Below are 15,386 nucleotides of genomic sequence, written 5' to 3' on the forward strand. Positions count from 1 at the left end.
GAGTTTGAGGATCAGTTGCACAAACCTGTTGGATGCACGGGGTGTTGCTGATTGGCCAATAGTGTCATGTGACTGTGTCAGGGTGCTGGGCGAGCTTCTGAAATCTGCAGGGCTTCTCGTGCTGATGTCCTGCTACTTGCTGTAAAGTGGGCAAAGATGCTGTTGCCGTAGCTGCTGTTTTTTGAGACCTTCCCCTAATTCTGTAGTGACTTTAGCATTTTGCAAGTTTACGCCTGCCTTGTGCCCTGTGCCCAGTGTACCTCTGCCCAAGTCTGAAGCAGCTGAAACATGGCTGGGTGGATCTATAGATACTAGTTAATTAAAGGAACATTCTGAAGAAATAATTACTATATGTTACATTCCAATTTGTAAGTTTTTTTTTATTTTTATTTTTTAAATTAAGTACAAAAAAAGTGAATACAACAAATTGGCATTAGTTTCTGTACAGAAAAAGAATTCTAGTATGGAAGGCTCAACATAATCGAACCAAATTAGATTCCATGCAAAGTGTATAACATAATATTTCAAGAAAGAGAATCAAGTATACAAATACGAAACAAAAACTAAATGAGGATAATAAAAGAAAGAAAAAAAATCACAGCAACTTATATAATACAAACAGATTCAACAACTTTACTGCCATTCCAATTTATAAGTTGAGCAAAACAGTGATGGACAAATGACGTTTCATGAACCGTTTGCTCTATTTTCTGACCCCACTAGATGGTGCTCCTAGTTCAAAATAGGGCTCAAAGCATGTCCCCCAAAGCAAACCAAGAGTGCCATCTAGTGGTGTCAGAAAATACAGCAAGTGGTTCATGAAGCTTCATTTGGCCATTCCTACAAAACAGACATAACTTTTACCATTTAATAAATGCTTTCAATAAACAGGGGAGTCTGAACAGCTAATATCTAATAACCAGGGCTCTGGCAGCTGCTGCCTCTTGTCCTCCTGGGGACATGCTGCAGTTGTGCATCTCTTTCGGTTTATACTGCAGTAACCGACATGGCCTGTCCCCCCCGCCACCCCCCCCCAGTGGTGTGGGTCTTGCTGCGGTGCTTGCAGGCGGAGGTGATCCAGGCCGAGTCGTCTCTGCTGCAGGCCGCTGCCTCCCACCCGCTGTACGGACGGGTGCACTGCATCACTGCCTCACTGCAGCAGCTGGGCACTGGGTAAGTCTTCAGCCTGACGTCTGTCCTGAACTCTAGTGTCATAAATTCATACGCTGATTGAATCCTTATTGTGTTAACTATAAAACCGCAAAATAACCTGTGTGCAGGTCTCTGGTCCTGATCGGCCAATGGAGGAGCTTGGTGGTGGAACTTATCGCCACATCCTACAGGATGTCCGACGTGGTGTCGCCCGTGGTTCAGAGCTCCTCCCCGGAAGGTCTCATCCCCATGGACCCAGAATCTGGTGAGCGTTAGCCAGGGTGCAGGGCGTGGAGATCGGGTGGCATGGGCTCACATGCTCAGAGGTTTGGGCTGGGCGACTCTCCGTCTGAAAGCATCTGTCATGTGACCTCTGCTCAGAAACTGCGGCCGACTTGCAGCGGATCCTGGAGGAGATCCAGCCACGGGACTCCAACCACTTCTTTGCTGGAGCCCGGGAACTGGACTCACAGAGTGGCACCGGCACCATGGCACCTGCCACTCCAGTGCCCGAGGTGGATGGCACAGGTCAGATTCTCCTGCATGCCCCTGGGCACATAATAGTACCTGCTGTGCTTTTCACTGCAGTTATCCATTTAATCACTAGGGGGCACTGTTTCCTTACTTTTCCAAGTGCTGTTTTGAGCCCTACTGCTCTGAAAAAGGATTTGACCTTACTCATTGGGTTTCTTTAGACTCTTTGGTGCCCTCTGCTCCTCAGTCTTAGTATAACAGCTGGTATTTTAACAGGAGACAAAAATGGCATCGCAGTCAAAGCAAACTGCACATGATTGGTCCTGAATTTGGGTTTTTCACTGGGATTGCATTGTCTCTCTGGGTGCTGCGGTGTGCGGGATTGACGTTCTGATTTGGTGTAATGTGCTCATGTGTCCCCTAGGTGGTGATGGTGAGGCATACAGGGTCACCGCCCAGATGGTGCTGGTGTGCTGCTGGCGCAGCATGAAGGAGGTGTCCATGCTACTGGGGCAGGTGTGTCAGACCATGCCCCTGCAGGGCTCAGGGCCTGGTGTCGACAGCGTCATTACGGAGGAGCAGGTCTGTGCCCCCAGTCATCCCCCGTATTCCCTCCCTGCCCTCTCTCGAAGGCGTAGCACTTAAGTAGAAGCTGACATGTTTCCTTAAAAATAAACACGGCAGCCAGATGTTGCGCCGTTCGCAGTGTTTAGACTGCTAATGTGCTGAGTGATGCAACTGTGTGACCAGGTGACCTGTCTACTACCCTGTGGAAGGAAACGTCAGCACTTGCTGCAGATGCTGCCTGCGGGTGATTGAGGCACCTGATCAGCAGTCTGTACTGGGGGAGATGGTGATGCATTTCCTGTTTGTTTGGGCCCTGAGAATGCGGAGCGGGAGCCCCCACACCGCGCCGGCCTCCGCCCGCAGCTCTCCTCCTCAGACGCGCCCGGTGTTTAACTGTCCCTGCCGCTCCCACTTACACACATTCTTTCCAAATTGTTAACACTGTCCTTGTAAACCAGCACTTTGTCCTGCCCCCTTTCACTAACACTCCAGCCCCCCCCCGGCCTAGCAGGCAGATTAACTCTCAGTAGGAGAGGCTGAACAGCTCACCTCCCCCACCCTAAAATCATCAGACACTCGCAGGCTGGTTCCCTGGATGGTATAGGGGCACCCCCTCTAACCTGGAAGTTGTTCATTTTTGCAGGAAGTAGTTCATCCGGACTGCAGCCTCCATTCTCATTGGGGTAAATTTGACAGTGGTTCTTGACTTCCATCAGCTGGTAACCAGGAAGTCACCTTCTGGAAGAGGGGAGGAGGGGAGTATCTAGTCCTTTGGATATTGCCTCGGTTTCAGGTGGGGGGTGGGGGGGGGGGGGGGGGTGTTGCTGGCTGATTCAGGACCAGGCCTAGAACAGAGTAGAAGTGATTTTCTTAGTCTTCCCTCTGTCACACATTCTGGCATCACTGTCCTGCTGGTCTCAAATGTATTTTATCCAGTCAGGCAGGTCTGCCGTGTGACTAATGACACATGGAGTCAGTGGAGTGAATCTCTGTTGTGCTTGACGTCCTTCAGCAGGGCGTTGGGTGTCGTGGCACCACGGTTTTCTGAGCAACCTCCAGAGCATTGGACGCGAGTCCTTTGGTGTACTTGTTCTTCGACAACAGTCACCCAGATCCGGAAGCTTCTGGCTGCCGCTCCATGCTTCCCCGATAACGGACCCCCTCCCTCCCCCGGTACCTTGGCAGGAGGCTGAGGCAGATGCCATCTCTGGGGCCATGGCGTGTTCTTTTAAGGTCGTGCGACAGATCGACCTTTTGACCAAACGTCAGGAATGCACATTAAATGAAAAGCGCTATGAGGTGAAGGGTCTCCAGGCCACATTCTCCCCCACTCCAGGTCACTCTCTACTCCTGTGCTCCTCCTCTTTTTGGCCTTCTGCACTTACCTGAGCCCCAGGCTTCGGGCCTGCGCCAGCTCTGGCAGTTTCTGCCTCGCCTTCAGCCCCCGGTCGGTGCGGCCGTCCTTAGACGGCTCTCACCCAGTCCGCTGTGTTTTTACGGGAGGCTTAACTGGGCTGTGCTGCGCTCGGTATAGAGTCTTGCCCTGAACTTGGCCCTGCACAGAGGGACATGATGCTATATTTGGGGAATGTTGCGTGCGTGTTTATGACAGAGGACATCTTCCAAACGCGTGGCTTGAGCCTTTGCCTGTCCCGCGCCTGTTTGCTGCCACGTCGCCCCGGCAACCCGGCACATGTTTGGGCTCGCCGAGGCGCCATGGCAACAGAAACATTTAGTCACCCCACTTATTGTTTTTAATTCATTTTTCGTTATTACTCTGCGATGGGCACGGTGGTCTGTAAGGGCTGCTGCAATCACAGCTGGATGTGCCGCTTTTGGGTGTAGTGCTCTATCCCTTTATCTTGGGGGGCTAATTACGGGCATGTCAGACACTGGGGAAACCCCACCCACCCTAAACCTTACCTATCCATTTTTCAGGGGTGTCCAGCCCAGCATCTGTGACTTCCTGGACCCCTGTTTCTAGAAAGGGTGTATTAGCAGTGTGATCATACACCCAGTCCTCTGCGGGCCTGTGCTGAGTTTGGTTATCTGCCCTCGTCTGTCTGGCCATTTTGGAAAGACGGGAGCTTGAGATTTTATTTGAGGGGGGAGTAAACAGTTTGGATGTTTTACAAGCTGTTTCCACACTCCCCCCCCCCCCCCCCTCTGGCTGCATAGCTGGCGTTCTAATGTTCCTGGATGAAAATAGTGATTACATCAAACACCCTGTCCGCCCCCTGCCCTCGTTATACTCGAGTACAGGAAGGCTCCCGGCTGCCAAAGGTTCTCGCGTTTGTATCAAAGCGGCTTATGGCTCTGAGGTCAGCCGAGGCTGCGGTGTTCCCTGGGCCAGCCGGGCACTGAAGGAGGCCCGGGGTAGATTAAGGCGGCTGGTTCGGCCTCCTCTAACGCACCGGCTCTACTGTGTTTCCAGCGCGAAGGGATTTTCATTCCCGAATTATTGCTTGACCTCGTTTATCCCGTTTAGCAGCCCCTTCTGATACAGTCTGACAGCACTTCTTGAGGGCCAGAGACTCTCCAAATATTATGCTTTTTTTCCCCCAGTAATCGACGAGATGTCTGACTGGGTGAAGTAACAGCGACCAAATGAGCAGCGAGCAGAGACCAGAGTCTTTGTTAGTGGGATGATTTAGATCACTAACGCCGAGGGTATGATTGTCTGATTCCAGAGCTGGGAAACACTCTGCACGTGAGGATTCTGGGAAAGATCCCATGGCGTGAAGAGGCCTGTGTGCTCGGGGAGGACAGCACGCCCCGGGGAGGGGGGGCCGACTCCGGCCAGTCCGCTTTACGCTCTCGCTGCTCAGCCCCACGTCTGCTGATGTTCCCGCTCGGACGTGCAGGCGGATTGGTCTGCGTCCGTTTTGCCTAAATAACAGCATGTAGTGTGCTGTCCTGTACCCCCCCCAAGCTGCGTTATCCAGCACGGGACTCACTGGGGGGGTGGGCTTGATACTTGCGTCACCTGTTCTCCTCCAGTGATGTAATTTTTTTAATGTATTTTATTTTAAAGTCTTGTATTTACTCTGTTCCAGTGACATGTGTAAGTGTATAAGGCTGGAAATGAATGTGGCATCATTACAGCTCTCTGAGGGACATATACGCCCTGATAGTGATGCCTGAAAGCCCTTTCTGGCTCCATCGCTGCAGTGACTGTGAAATCACCACATCTTCCTACGACCAAATTGTTAATTTGTTGTTTCCTACGGGCTGTGACTCGTCAGCCGGACACGTGGTTGTTTGCTTGTGCGGTTTGGGTCTGTGTTTTGCCTGAAGTGCCACTGGTGACGGCATGTGGGAGAGTAACCAGCGCTGATGCTCCTCTGTGTCTCTGGGCTGCCCAGGCGGAGGGGGTGGGCCGCTACTTCCGGGGGCAGCTGCTGCAGTCCCGGCATCGTGGGGCCTTCGAGCTGGCGTACGTGGGCTTCGTGCGGCTCACCGACGTGCTGTGCAGGTGAGCCCCCACGGGCCTGGGCCGGGGGGGGGGGGGGGTGCGATGGCGGGCACTTGGGAGGGGCAGAAAGAGCCGGTTATTTTTCTTTATTTTTTTTTATTTTATACACACACACACACAGAGTGATAAACTCATTTTTTCCTTCTTTCCTTCCTCGTTTATGACACATCAGCAGTTTAACAGAGTGCTCATTGTGCGGCTCAGATCTCGCCGTGTAAATGTTTGCCGACCCCCTCATTCAGATCCGTCCTGTTATGGCGGTGACCTCCTCACCCCGCTGGCCGAGTGCCAGTCGAGGGCTGGGTGGGGCTTAGCTGCAGGAATGCGACACAGGTGGCTCCGGTGCTGTCGGCATGGCGACCCTCCTATACCCCCCCCCACACACACACACACACACCCTGATCCAGCATGCAATGGAGGGATGGGAATGTCAGGATGTTGAATTCCTCCATAAAAAGGAGGGTAGGGCATACATAAACTTTGCTGCTGGTCGCAGGGTGGGGGGTAAGTGGCAGGTGTGTGTGTGTGTGTGTGTGTGTGTGTGTCTTTATATTTGGTTAATTACTCTGATCGAAGTGTTCCTTTGTGTTTCTCTGTGTGTGTTGGAGGGGGTGCACACGGCCCCCACCTTTCCTCTCTTCCCAGTCTGATTGTTTGATCTGGACCCTCCTCGCCTCTCCTGCCGCACCTTGTAAAAACAACGGCTCCTTTCAGGACTCGGTGTGTGTGTGTGTGTGGGGGGTGTTCCGCTCTCCTTCGCTCCATATGGGAGGTGGGAGTGTTGAGAGAGCCAACAACACTCACCCAGGTCACAAGACCCCCCCCCATATAAATGTCGCTCTTCCTCCTGAGCTCCGTTTCGTTTGTGTGAGAGTGGTACCCACCCAGCCGAGATCAGCTATACAGTGTGCTTATGCAGACTTCTATGCAATACAACAGAAAATGGACTTAGATTATATTCGCCGTGAAATGGATTAAAAAGTTTTGGCAAAAAATTCCTATAAGCTCAGTGTTCCCAGGGCTCCCTCTACCAGCATAGTTACCTTTCATTCTGCTCATTTTAAATCTTCTGTGGACAAAATGTATAATTCTGAAGGGGTGGATTTTACCATAAATGGGTATGGGGTCTTGACCATAGCCTGGGATGAGAACAAATGTGTTGCTGTGACATGACCACCAGGAGGCGATGTGTTAGGCTCTCAGACTGGATGGCGCTTTATCAGGGGTCCCCGTAGGCCCTGTGACCATGGAACTTTCCTTGCTGTCTGACCCCAGGAGAGGCAGCCAGATCCTGCAGCAGCTGCCCGCCCGCTGGCTGAGGGAGGTCCTAGAGGAGGTGAAGCGCAGCGACCCCTCGTCGAAACTGTGTGCCACGCGGCGCAGTGCCGGCATTCCGTTCTACATACAGGTACGGCTCCGCAAGCCAGCCGCTTGCCCTCGCAACACGTGCGCCAGCACTCTGACCCTCAGGCTCTGCTCTTCTGCAGGCCCTCCTATCGTCAGAGCCCAAGTCCTCCAGCTGCAGTCTCCTGAAGACCACGATGAGGGAGCTGACAGCCCTGGCCATGCCCCCTCGCGCCGCCGCCCCCCACGGCAGCACAGTCCCGCAGGTTTGCTCGCACATGCGCCGTCTTTCCACTGTCCTCGGCCTATAACCTAACGCCCCCTGTACTGCAGGGGCCCCGGAAACACCTGCAGCTGTTTATCCGACACTCGAACAAAGGGGGACATTGAGAGGGGTGTCGGGGGTAACAGAATCCCCTCCCCCGCCTGGGCGAGACCCCAAAATGCGCTCCCCGGGGGGCCATTCGTGGTCAGTGCCGCATCCCCGCCCGCCTGGGCTCCCGCGCCGCTGTTTCCGGAGTTGGTGGTTTGCGCCTAAATTTATCCCGCCGTGTTTGAATGAGTTGTGCGGATAGCGGACTGACGGGATGGCCGGCCTCAGACCCCCGGCCCACATCCTCCCCGGCCGGCCCCTCCCAGCACCGGCGCTCCGCCGTCCCCGCCGCGGCCTGCGGCCAGCTGCGTGCCACCAGGGGGCGAAACGGCGGGTGCGGAGAATGGCCCCTCTGTCTGTAGCTGTTTCCTGTCCAGTGTGTGGGTTATATCATCTCTCTGTTTTTGCCGAGCGTTACAGCCCTTGTGGGGGGGGACATATATAACAAGTTATGCGGCTTCCTGGAGCAGCAAGCGGCGTCCCAGCTTATCCGTGCAGGCTGGGTGTGGCTTATTTTGACCGGGCAGGAGCCGTGTATCCGGCGTCTGTCCGGAGTGGAATGCGGTGACTCGGATTCGGTCGCGTTGCGCTTCCCTTCTGCGGAGAGCTTCAGGGACGGTCAGCTGACCCTGTAAGATGCGAATCTGTCCCTCGAGACTTGCCTGATGAGACGCCTGGTGATCTCATGTTCTTGGTGTCCGCTCAGGTCCACGCCCTGAACATCCTGCGGGCCCTATACCGGGACACGCGCCTGGGAGAGAACGTCATGCCCTTCGTCGCCGATGGTGTGCAGGCCGCCGTGCTGGGGTTCACCTCGCCGGTCTGGGCGGTGAGTCTGCACCTCCTGCTCAAATTTCACTCGCCTCTTCCGGACACCTTTACTTCAGCTTGTACCTTTCAAATAAGACCCCCCCCTGTCAGGCCATAGAAACACCTGTAGGATGGTCTCCACGCAAGGCCTGTGCCTCCATGACTTGCAGAATTTTCCCTGGGATTTTTTTGACCAAAGTTTTTTTTTTTTTTTTATTATAATTCTAGAAGTGACAAAGTATATATTTTGAATCATTTATTTTGACTTTGATTAGTAAGAAAGTTTTTATAAACGCTTAACTGTTGATTAATCTCACAGACAGCCATGTGTTTAAAGTAAATGCAGGTATTTTATTTAGCAGAAGCGGAATATACTGTAGGACCGCAGACACAAAGCTGTACATAAAATGAACCATCAAATGAACCTGGATGTCTTTATCATAAGCTAGAGCTGCACGTTAACTTGGCTCAGTTACACTCTCGTTTTGAGCTCCACAATAGTTGTAAACAGCATACAATGTACAAAAAACCCGATATAGCTGCACACCAGGGGCCTGTTTCACAAAGCAGGATTACTTGCTTAGCCAGATAACTTGCCAGATTTAAGGTAGTCTGGGATAAATGTAAGTTGATGAAAATAAGGTCTATTTAGCCCAGACTACCTTAAATCTGGCAAGTTATCTGGCTAAGCAAGAAATCCTGCTTTGTGAAACAGACCCCAGTAAGCAAAACAACATATACTAGGCAGCAAAGGTCTTGTACGTCCTCCATGCTCACGTGTGTCTTACTTCCGTGAAAACAAAGACAAAGCGTTCTTTATTCCCGTGAAGAATAACCTTTGAAACAAAGAGAGCTAAACAGGAAAGGGATGAACAAGTCGGAGCTCACTGATGTAGGCGTGACAACATTTTTATCTTTCTGTAAATGCAGTGTAGACGCTCATAAAGATTAGTTGCCAGAGCGGTGAGATTTTTCTCCGTTTCTGGGGAAAAAAGATCTGTGGTAGTGCGGACAGGAGGCTAAATCGTAAGAATTCTCGCGTTACTAAACGAAAACGTATTAGTGCGGAGGGACCCTGAGTCTCGCTCTGTCACCTCGCTGTGAAACCCAACGCACTCGTCACTCCACGCTCTCCCGCTTTGAATCTCCTGCTGACTCGATTAAAGACTTTCTCCTGTGGGAGGGGGGGACGCCGTGCATGGTGTGGGACGTGGGCCTTCTGTGGCATCAGAAAACCCCGGGAAGACTCCCTCACAGTCCCTTTGATCTCCTCCCCGCGGAGGAGCCCTCAGTGGGGGTGGCCTCAGCCATGCCCTGAAGCCGGTTCCTGAAGCCCAGGAACCGGCTTCCTCAAGCCCAGGAACCGGCTTCCTCAAGCCCAGGAACCGGCTTCCTCAAGCCCAGGAACCGGCTTCCTCCTGCAGGTCCCCCACCTGGAGGCCACTGTAACTGGGGTCAGGTAGATACTTTCCAGAAGATTCTGCTCATTATGAGCCAACGTCCCACGTGGAAGCCGTGCAGAAACGCCAGCTTGTGCGACTCCCTCCAGATTTAGTGCTCGGTGCTGATTGTCTGTCTCTTACTGCACTCTTTTCTGCATGCGCACTGATGCATGACAGCAGTCTCTCCTCTGTCGTATCTCAGTGGCTTATTTGTCCAGAAATGACGGTGCGTTTTCATAACGCAGCTTTTAGCCGAATTGGCCGACGGGTGTGTCTTCTGACCAGCTTAATATATCTAAGGGAGGCCTTGTGCCTGCCAGACATCTGCCCCAGGAGCTGTGGGGAAGCCTCTGCCAGGAATACCACCGGAGATGGATTACCGCTGGCAGTGAGCAGCGGGAGCATCCCAGCTCCCCGACGCGGAGTGTAAACAAACAACTCTGCCTCCTGCAATCCAGTGGGCGACTACCAGGAGCTGATCCAGGATCTGTTTGGGCTGCTCGCGGCTTCCCAGTTTGCTGTCCCTGCAGGGATGGGCGGTGTCCCGGCCTGCCACCCGCAGTGTCGAGTCTGCGTGGCTTCCTGCCGACGCTGGGTGACGAGCTTCTCTCTCTCTCCCTCCTGCAGGTACGCAACTCGTCCACCCTGCTCTTCAGCACCCTGATCACCAGGATCTTCGGTGTGAAGAGGGGCAAAGACGAGCACTCTAAGAAAAACAGGTGGGGTCCTGGCTCACCTCGTCGACCCCTCCTCCCGTTTGTCACCACCGCCACCGCCACCACTGTACCTCTTCTGTCACCAGGGGGCAGTGTGCTCCCACTGAGCACATCTCCCATCTCCCTGCTTGGCCTGGGTGAAGTAATCAATCACAGTTCCCCAGTTTATTTCCAGCAGATGTAAATGATATGTGCAGTTTCCAGCTTAAAATGTTGTTTGTTCAAAGAGTACAGCCTTTCTGCAAGATTGGCACAACAGTCCTGCTGCTGCTTTCTGTGTTTTGTGTCTCCCTGCTCTTTCTCTGCCTCTTATCTCCCTGTTGTTTGAGTAGTAGGCAGCAGTTTGCCATGCTAGCACGCACGTGTGTGTATGTGTGGGCATGTATATATTACATCGTGGGGACCATATATCTGCTACAATGTGATAAAAACCTCTTATTTTGACCTTCCGGTTGAAACTCTGTTTTATAAAAATCTGTGAATGAAATCAAGTTACTTAGAATGTCGAAAGTCTTGTATTTTGTTTAGTTACTTATGGATAAGGATAGGGCTGGGTGGGGGTTAAGGGTGTCCTTATTGGGATTAGGGTTTTTCCCATAGAAATGAAAGCGGAGTCCCCATAAAGATAGATACTTAGTGTGTCTGTGTGTGTGAGAGATTCTCACCACCCCTGATCTGGACCTCCTGTCGGAGGCCTGTTATCAGATTGGCTGTTCCGTTCCTGCACTGGATTTGCTGGTCGCTCAGTTCGTCCCCCTCCCGCTGGTGCCTGCTGACCTCGCGGTCGAGTTTCGATGACGAGATCACAGGGCAGAGAGTATGCCGACATGAGGGAGGAAGGCGATTTTGCTCGAACCCTTATCCCCTTGCCCCTCAGCCATGGGGTCACGTCCCCGACTGCTGGGGCCTTTGATCCTGTTGCTGACGTAATCTCACCTTAGGCTGACCTACACAAGCTCCAAGGCGTGACCCCAGTGCATGCTGGGAGCAGACAGGGAGATTATGTGCTTGTTAGTGGTGAACTGGTTATGGTGGTGGTTGGGGGGGGGAGGTATGTAACGAGAGGTTTATTGTGGGCAGGCTGTGGTTTCTTTAGGTTAATTTCTTTGATTTGGCCAGATTTGTTTCATGCTTAATTCGTTGTTTTTGAAAACCAGCGAGCGGTTTGATCTGCTGGTTTCCATGGTAGCTTTGGTTTCAGACGTCCCAGAATCTTTGTTGTCGTAACTTTGCCTGTGTAGTGTTTGGTCCTGTTCAAGCAGGTGCTTGAAGTGCATTGGATCACCCCCCCCCTCCCCGCCTACACACACACACACACACACACACACAAAGTCACGTTACGGAACTCCGGTCACATTCTGATACCGGTTTCCTGTGAACCGTCCAACAACACACCGAACAGTCTGCTAGCATATCAGGATCAACATGTTTCTTTTCATGCTATAGGAGGCGGGGTCAGTTTCTCCAAAAGACCTGACCCCCTTTTTGATCCCAGACCCGTGGGGAACTTTTGTAAATGAAAGCAGATCCATTCATCCGTGTGCGACCCTTTTTCCTGTGTCGCTCTCCTCGTACCGCGCCTATAACAGCGCGGTGGGGTTGCCATGACGAGAGGCATCGGGCTGCTGGTCTCTGGGGGGAGGAGTTCCAGCAAGCTATTTTTGGGTCTTCTGGAAAACACTTTCATAAGACTATCATCTTAATTGTCTGAGTCAGTATTGAATTGTTGCAATTATTACACTCACTGCTGTTGGTGTGTTGGTTCCAGACGGTATTTGTTTGTGCTCTAAGTTCAGTCTCTATAGAAGCCCCCCAGCTGTGTGAGGTGTTTGAGCAACGGACCGAGCTCACAGTCTGGCCGTGTGAGTGTGTCTGCATGTATGCGTGTGTTTGAGCAGCGGACCGGGCTCACAGTCTGGCCGTGTGAGTGTGTCTGCATGTATGCGTGTGTTTCAGCAGCGGACCGGGCTCACAGTCTGGCCGTGTGAGTGTGTCTGCATGTATGCGTGTGTTTGAGCAGCGGACCGGGCTCACAGTCTGGCTGTGTGAGTGTGTCTGAGCAGCGGACCGAGCTCACAGTCTGGCTGTGTGAGTGTGTCTGCATGTATGCATGTGTTTGAGCAGCGGACCGGGCTCACAGTCTGGCTGTGTGAGTGTGTCTGCATGTATGCATGTGTTTGAGCAGCGGACCGGGCTCACAGTCTGGCCGTGTGAGTGTGTCTGCATGTATGCGTGTGTTTGAGCAGCGGACCGGGCTCACAGTCTGGCCGTGTGAGTGTGTCTGCATGTATGCATGTGTTTGAGCAGCGGACCGGGCTCACAGTCTGGCTGTGTTACCTGCATGGGCAGCACTGGCACAGGTCACAGAGAACCACAGTGTTTACTGAAGCACCGGTCAACAGTCCAGCACTGTGTATCACGAGGGGGTGGGGGGAGCGTAGACCCCCAGTCCGTGTTATTTACGAGGCAGCACATGTACGTTTGTGCCGCCGTTCCCTGCCGCTTTAACATCCGTCTTCGGTTTATGCTCGTCCCCCACAATGAGGTCATCAGGTGACCCGTGTCAGCCTCTCAAGCCCCGCCCATCTCTGTTTCCTTCACCCCATCTAGTTGAAGCGGCTTACGGTTTCCATGTGTTTTTTTTTTTTCTTGTGTGATGCATTGGAAAAACCAAATGACCCCCCTCTGAGTGGCCAGAAAGGAAACGTTTTCTACACGTCAGCCATTGGTGGTTCTGGACTCGGGCTCGCTTGGGGGGAGGGGGGGGCATGGCGTTTGGTTCAGCCTTTCCGTGCGGTTGCGTTTATGGCATATGAGTGGCCGCCCAAATCTCGAACCCGTGCGGCTGATCCTCTCGTGACGAGGCCCTGGTGGCATCAGGGGTGCGGGGGAGGTAACATTTCAACAGGTCTGGTGGGGGGGGGTTTGGGAACTGCTTTCAGAGCAAGTCAGACAAAGTCCACGTTGACCCAGATAAGTTCCTAAGAACGAAAAAAGGAGTCTGTCGGATAGTTATCGCCACGCCGCCATTAATCTGGGCCGCGAGTTGATGTGTGCTTCCTGTCCCCTTTCACTCCCATGCCACATCCTTTGACCGCCCCGCCTGCTTTTTACTTACCCAGAACCCATGTTGAGGGAACTAATCTGTATTTTACCTAATTTATTAAATTAAGACTGATTTCCACCTTGGACACGACACGTGGGCTCATTCCGGCGTCCCGCCCGTGCTGCCCGGCGTCCGTAATCCCGCTGAGGGTCGGCTCCGTTCAGCCGTAGGTTTGCGGTCGAACCATGAGCACAGGTAGGAGTGACACCCCCTCCCGCCCCCCTACCCCAATGCATCGTGGGAAGTGGGTGCGGAGCGGCCGCATCAGACGGGATGCGGGGAGTGGGCCGGTACCGCCGGGGTTTGTTTCCAGACACGCTGTTCTTTCAGGAGTAAACAAACACAAACTGTGAACTTTGTTTCTCTCCTGGTTAACATCAGCCCCATAAAAAGAGCCAGCCCAGGTTTTAATGAGCCAGTTACTGGCCTTCAAACCTTTGATATTTAAGGAAGTGGCTGGGAAGCCAGACCTTAAGGCCTCCCCCCACATTTTTTTGTGGTGTGTTTGAGATTAAAAAGAAGAAGAAAAAAATCCAGCCTTTGTTATTTTTCTGTAGCTATCAGGATGCAAGCTTGGTTTGGGCTGCTGCTGCCTGGCTGAAGTGTAACCTTAACTGTTATTGGTCAATAACCGCATGTGTATGTTGTTCCATTTCACCTCTGGTCATGGCCACTCGCTTTGTCGGTGTTAATGAGTCCGGGTGCTTCTTACCTGCACTTACTCTATGCTTCTGTCATGTTTCATCAGCACTTTCTGCCTGTCCGTCAGCCTGTTAGTAGGTTTGTGGGCCTTGTGGCCCACATGGGGGGCCAATGCAGATCTGCTCCTGTAGCCTGTTCAAAAGGAATCCCCCCCCCAAAAAAAAAAACCATTCAGAACCCACAAACATCATACATCATTTTGGATCCCCCAGGAGAGTCGGCAGCCTGAAAATTGTGTAATAAATGTGGCTTACCTCCAGAGTCTAAGTGCTGTATGAGAGCATCTGGCTGGGGTGGGGGGGGGGGGGGGGGGGTTAGGGCTGAATATGTACAATCCTTTCCATGATCAGCTTGGCCCACCAACTGCCTGCACTGTCATGGTTCTACGAAAACCAGAAGATGTCAGGAAAATGGACACGGGACGGGAAGTTTAGCTGGACTGTGAGGTGTGAGGGTGCTGGTGAAAGCTGCCGTGGGAATGTCTATAAGCCGAATGTCCATATGGGAAAGTGGGTGTCATTTGGTTGTTTTATTCCCCTCATTCAGGATGACGGGCCGGGAGTTTTTCACACGCTTCCCAGCTCTGTACCCCTTCCTCCTGGGCCAGCTGGAGGAGGCTGCCATGTCTGTGGAAAGGTAGAGATGGAGTCTGTATGTATGTTTGGGGGGGGGGGGGGGGTTTAAGCATGTTTTACCCCTGGAGTGTGAGACGCACTTCAGACCTCCCGGCTCAGTCGGGCTTTCCTGTTTTCCTCCTCCTCAGCTTCTCTCAGGTCCTTAATTAAACTCATTAAACTGGCCTCATTAAACTCATTAAACCAGCTCTGATGGACCAATTCTGTTTCCTCAGGAAGATTGTGCAGATAAGGTGAGTAACATTGCTCCCCTTCCCTCCAAGCAAAAGAGTGGAGTGGTGCCGGGAGTCCGTGTTGTCCTCGCGTTGACTTGTGTACTCTGCGGCCGGCCCGGCGAGCCCCGACGGATTGTCCTTCTCTGCTTCCCAACCTGTGGGTGAAGGCTAGGAATTCCATTTGTCAATATTTTCCTAATGTGTATTGAATTATCTTAATGTATTTTCAACCTGCCCCCGTCCCTCCCCTGCCCACGTGCCCTGCTGAGTCGGCCGTTTTTCGTCCTCAGTGTCGGCTATGGATCGAGTTGTCGTAGCGATGGTGGAATCACACAGGATTTCACCAGTTCCCCAGATGCGCTTCACTGTTCTGGA

At 52.6% G+C, this 15,386-nt stretch overlaps 1 protein-coding gene across 2 annotated transcripts in view; it reads left to right on the forward strand.

Moving 5' to 3' along the window:
- thada (THADA armadillo repeat containing) overlaps positions 1 to 15,386 on the forward strand; it is a 55,188-nt gene that overhangs the window by 11,983 nt on the left and 27,819 nt on the right. For both annotated transcript variants that reach the window (XM_023804366.2, XM_023804368.2), the window contains exons 18-27: positions 1,038 to 1,173; positions 1,281 to 1,417; positions 1,534 to 1,680; positions 2,051 to 2,208; positions 5,559 to 5,668; positions 6,944 to 7,076; positions 7,156 to 7,278; positions 8,092 to 8,214; positions 10,265 to 10,356; positions 14,708 to 14,797. In XM_023804366.2, coding sequence (XP_023660134.2) covers positions 1,038 to 1,173; positions 1,281 to 1,417; positions 1,534 to 1,680; positions 2,051 to 2,208; positions 5,559 to 5,668; positions 6,944 to 7,076; positions 7,156 to 7,278; positions 8,092 to 8,214; positions 10,265 to 10,356; positions 14,708 to 14,797 — 1,249 coding nt within the window. The remainder of the gene's footprint in view (positions 1 to 1,037; positions 1,174 to 1,280; positions 1,418 to 1,533; positions 1,681 to 2,050; positions 2,209 to 5,558; positions 5,669 to 6,943; positions 7,077 to 7,155; positions 7,279 to 8,091; positions 8,215 to 10,264; positions 10,357 to 14,707; positions 14,798 to 15,386) is intronic.

Source organism: Paramormyrops kingsleyae, chromosome 3 (genome assembly GCF_048594095.1).
Source record: "Paramormyrops kingsleyae isolate MSU_618 chromosome 3, PKINGS_0.4, whole genome shotgun sequence".
Classification (NCBI taxonomy): domain Eukaryota; kingdom Metazoa; phylum Chordata; class Actinopteri; order Osteoglossiformes; family Mormyridae; genus Paramormyrops; species Paramormyrops kingsleyae.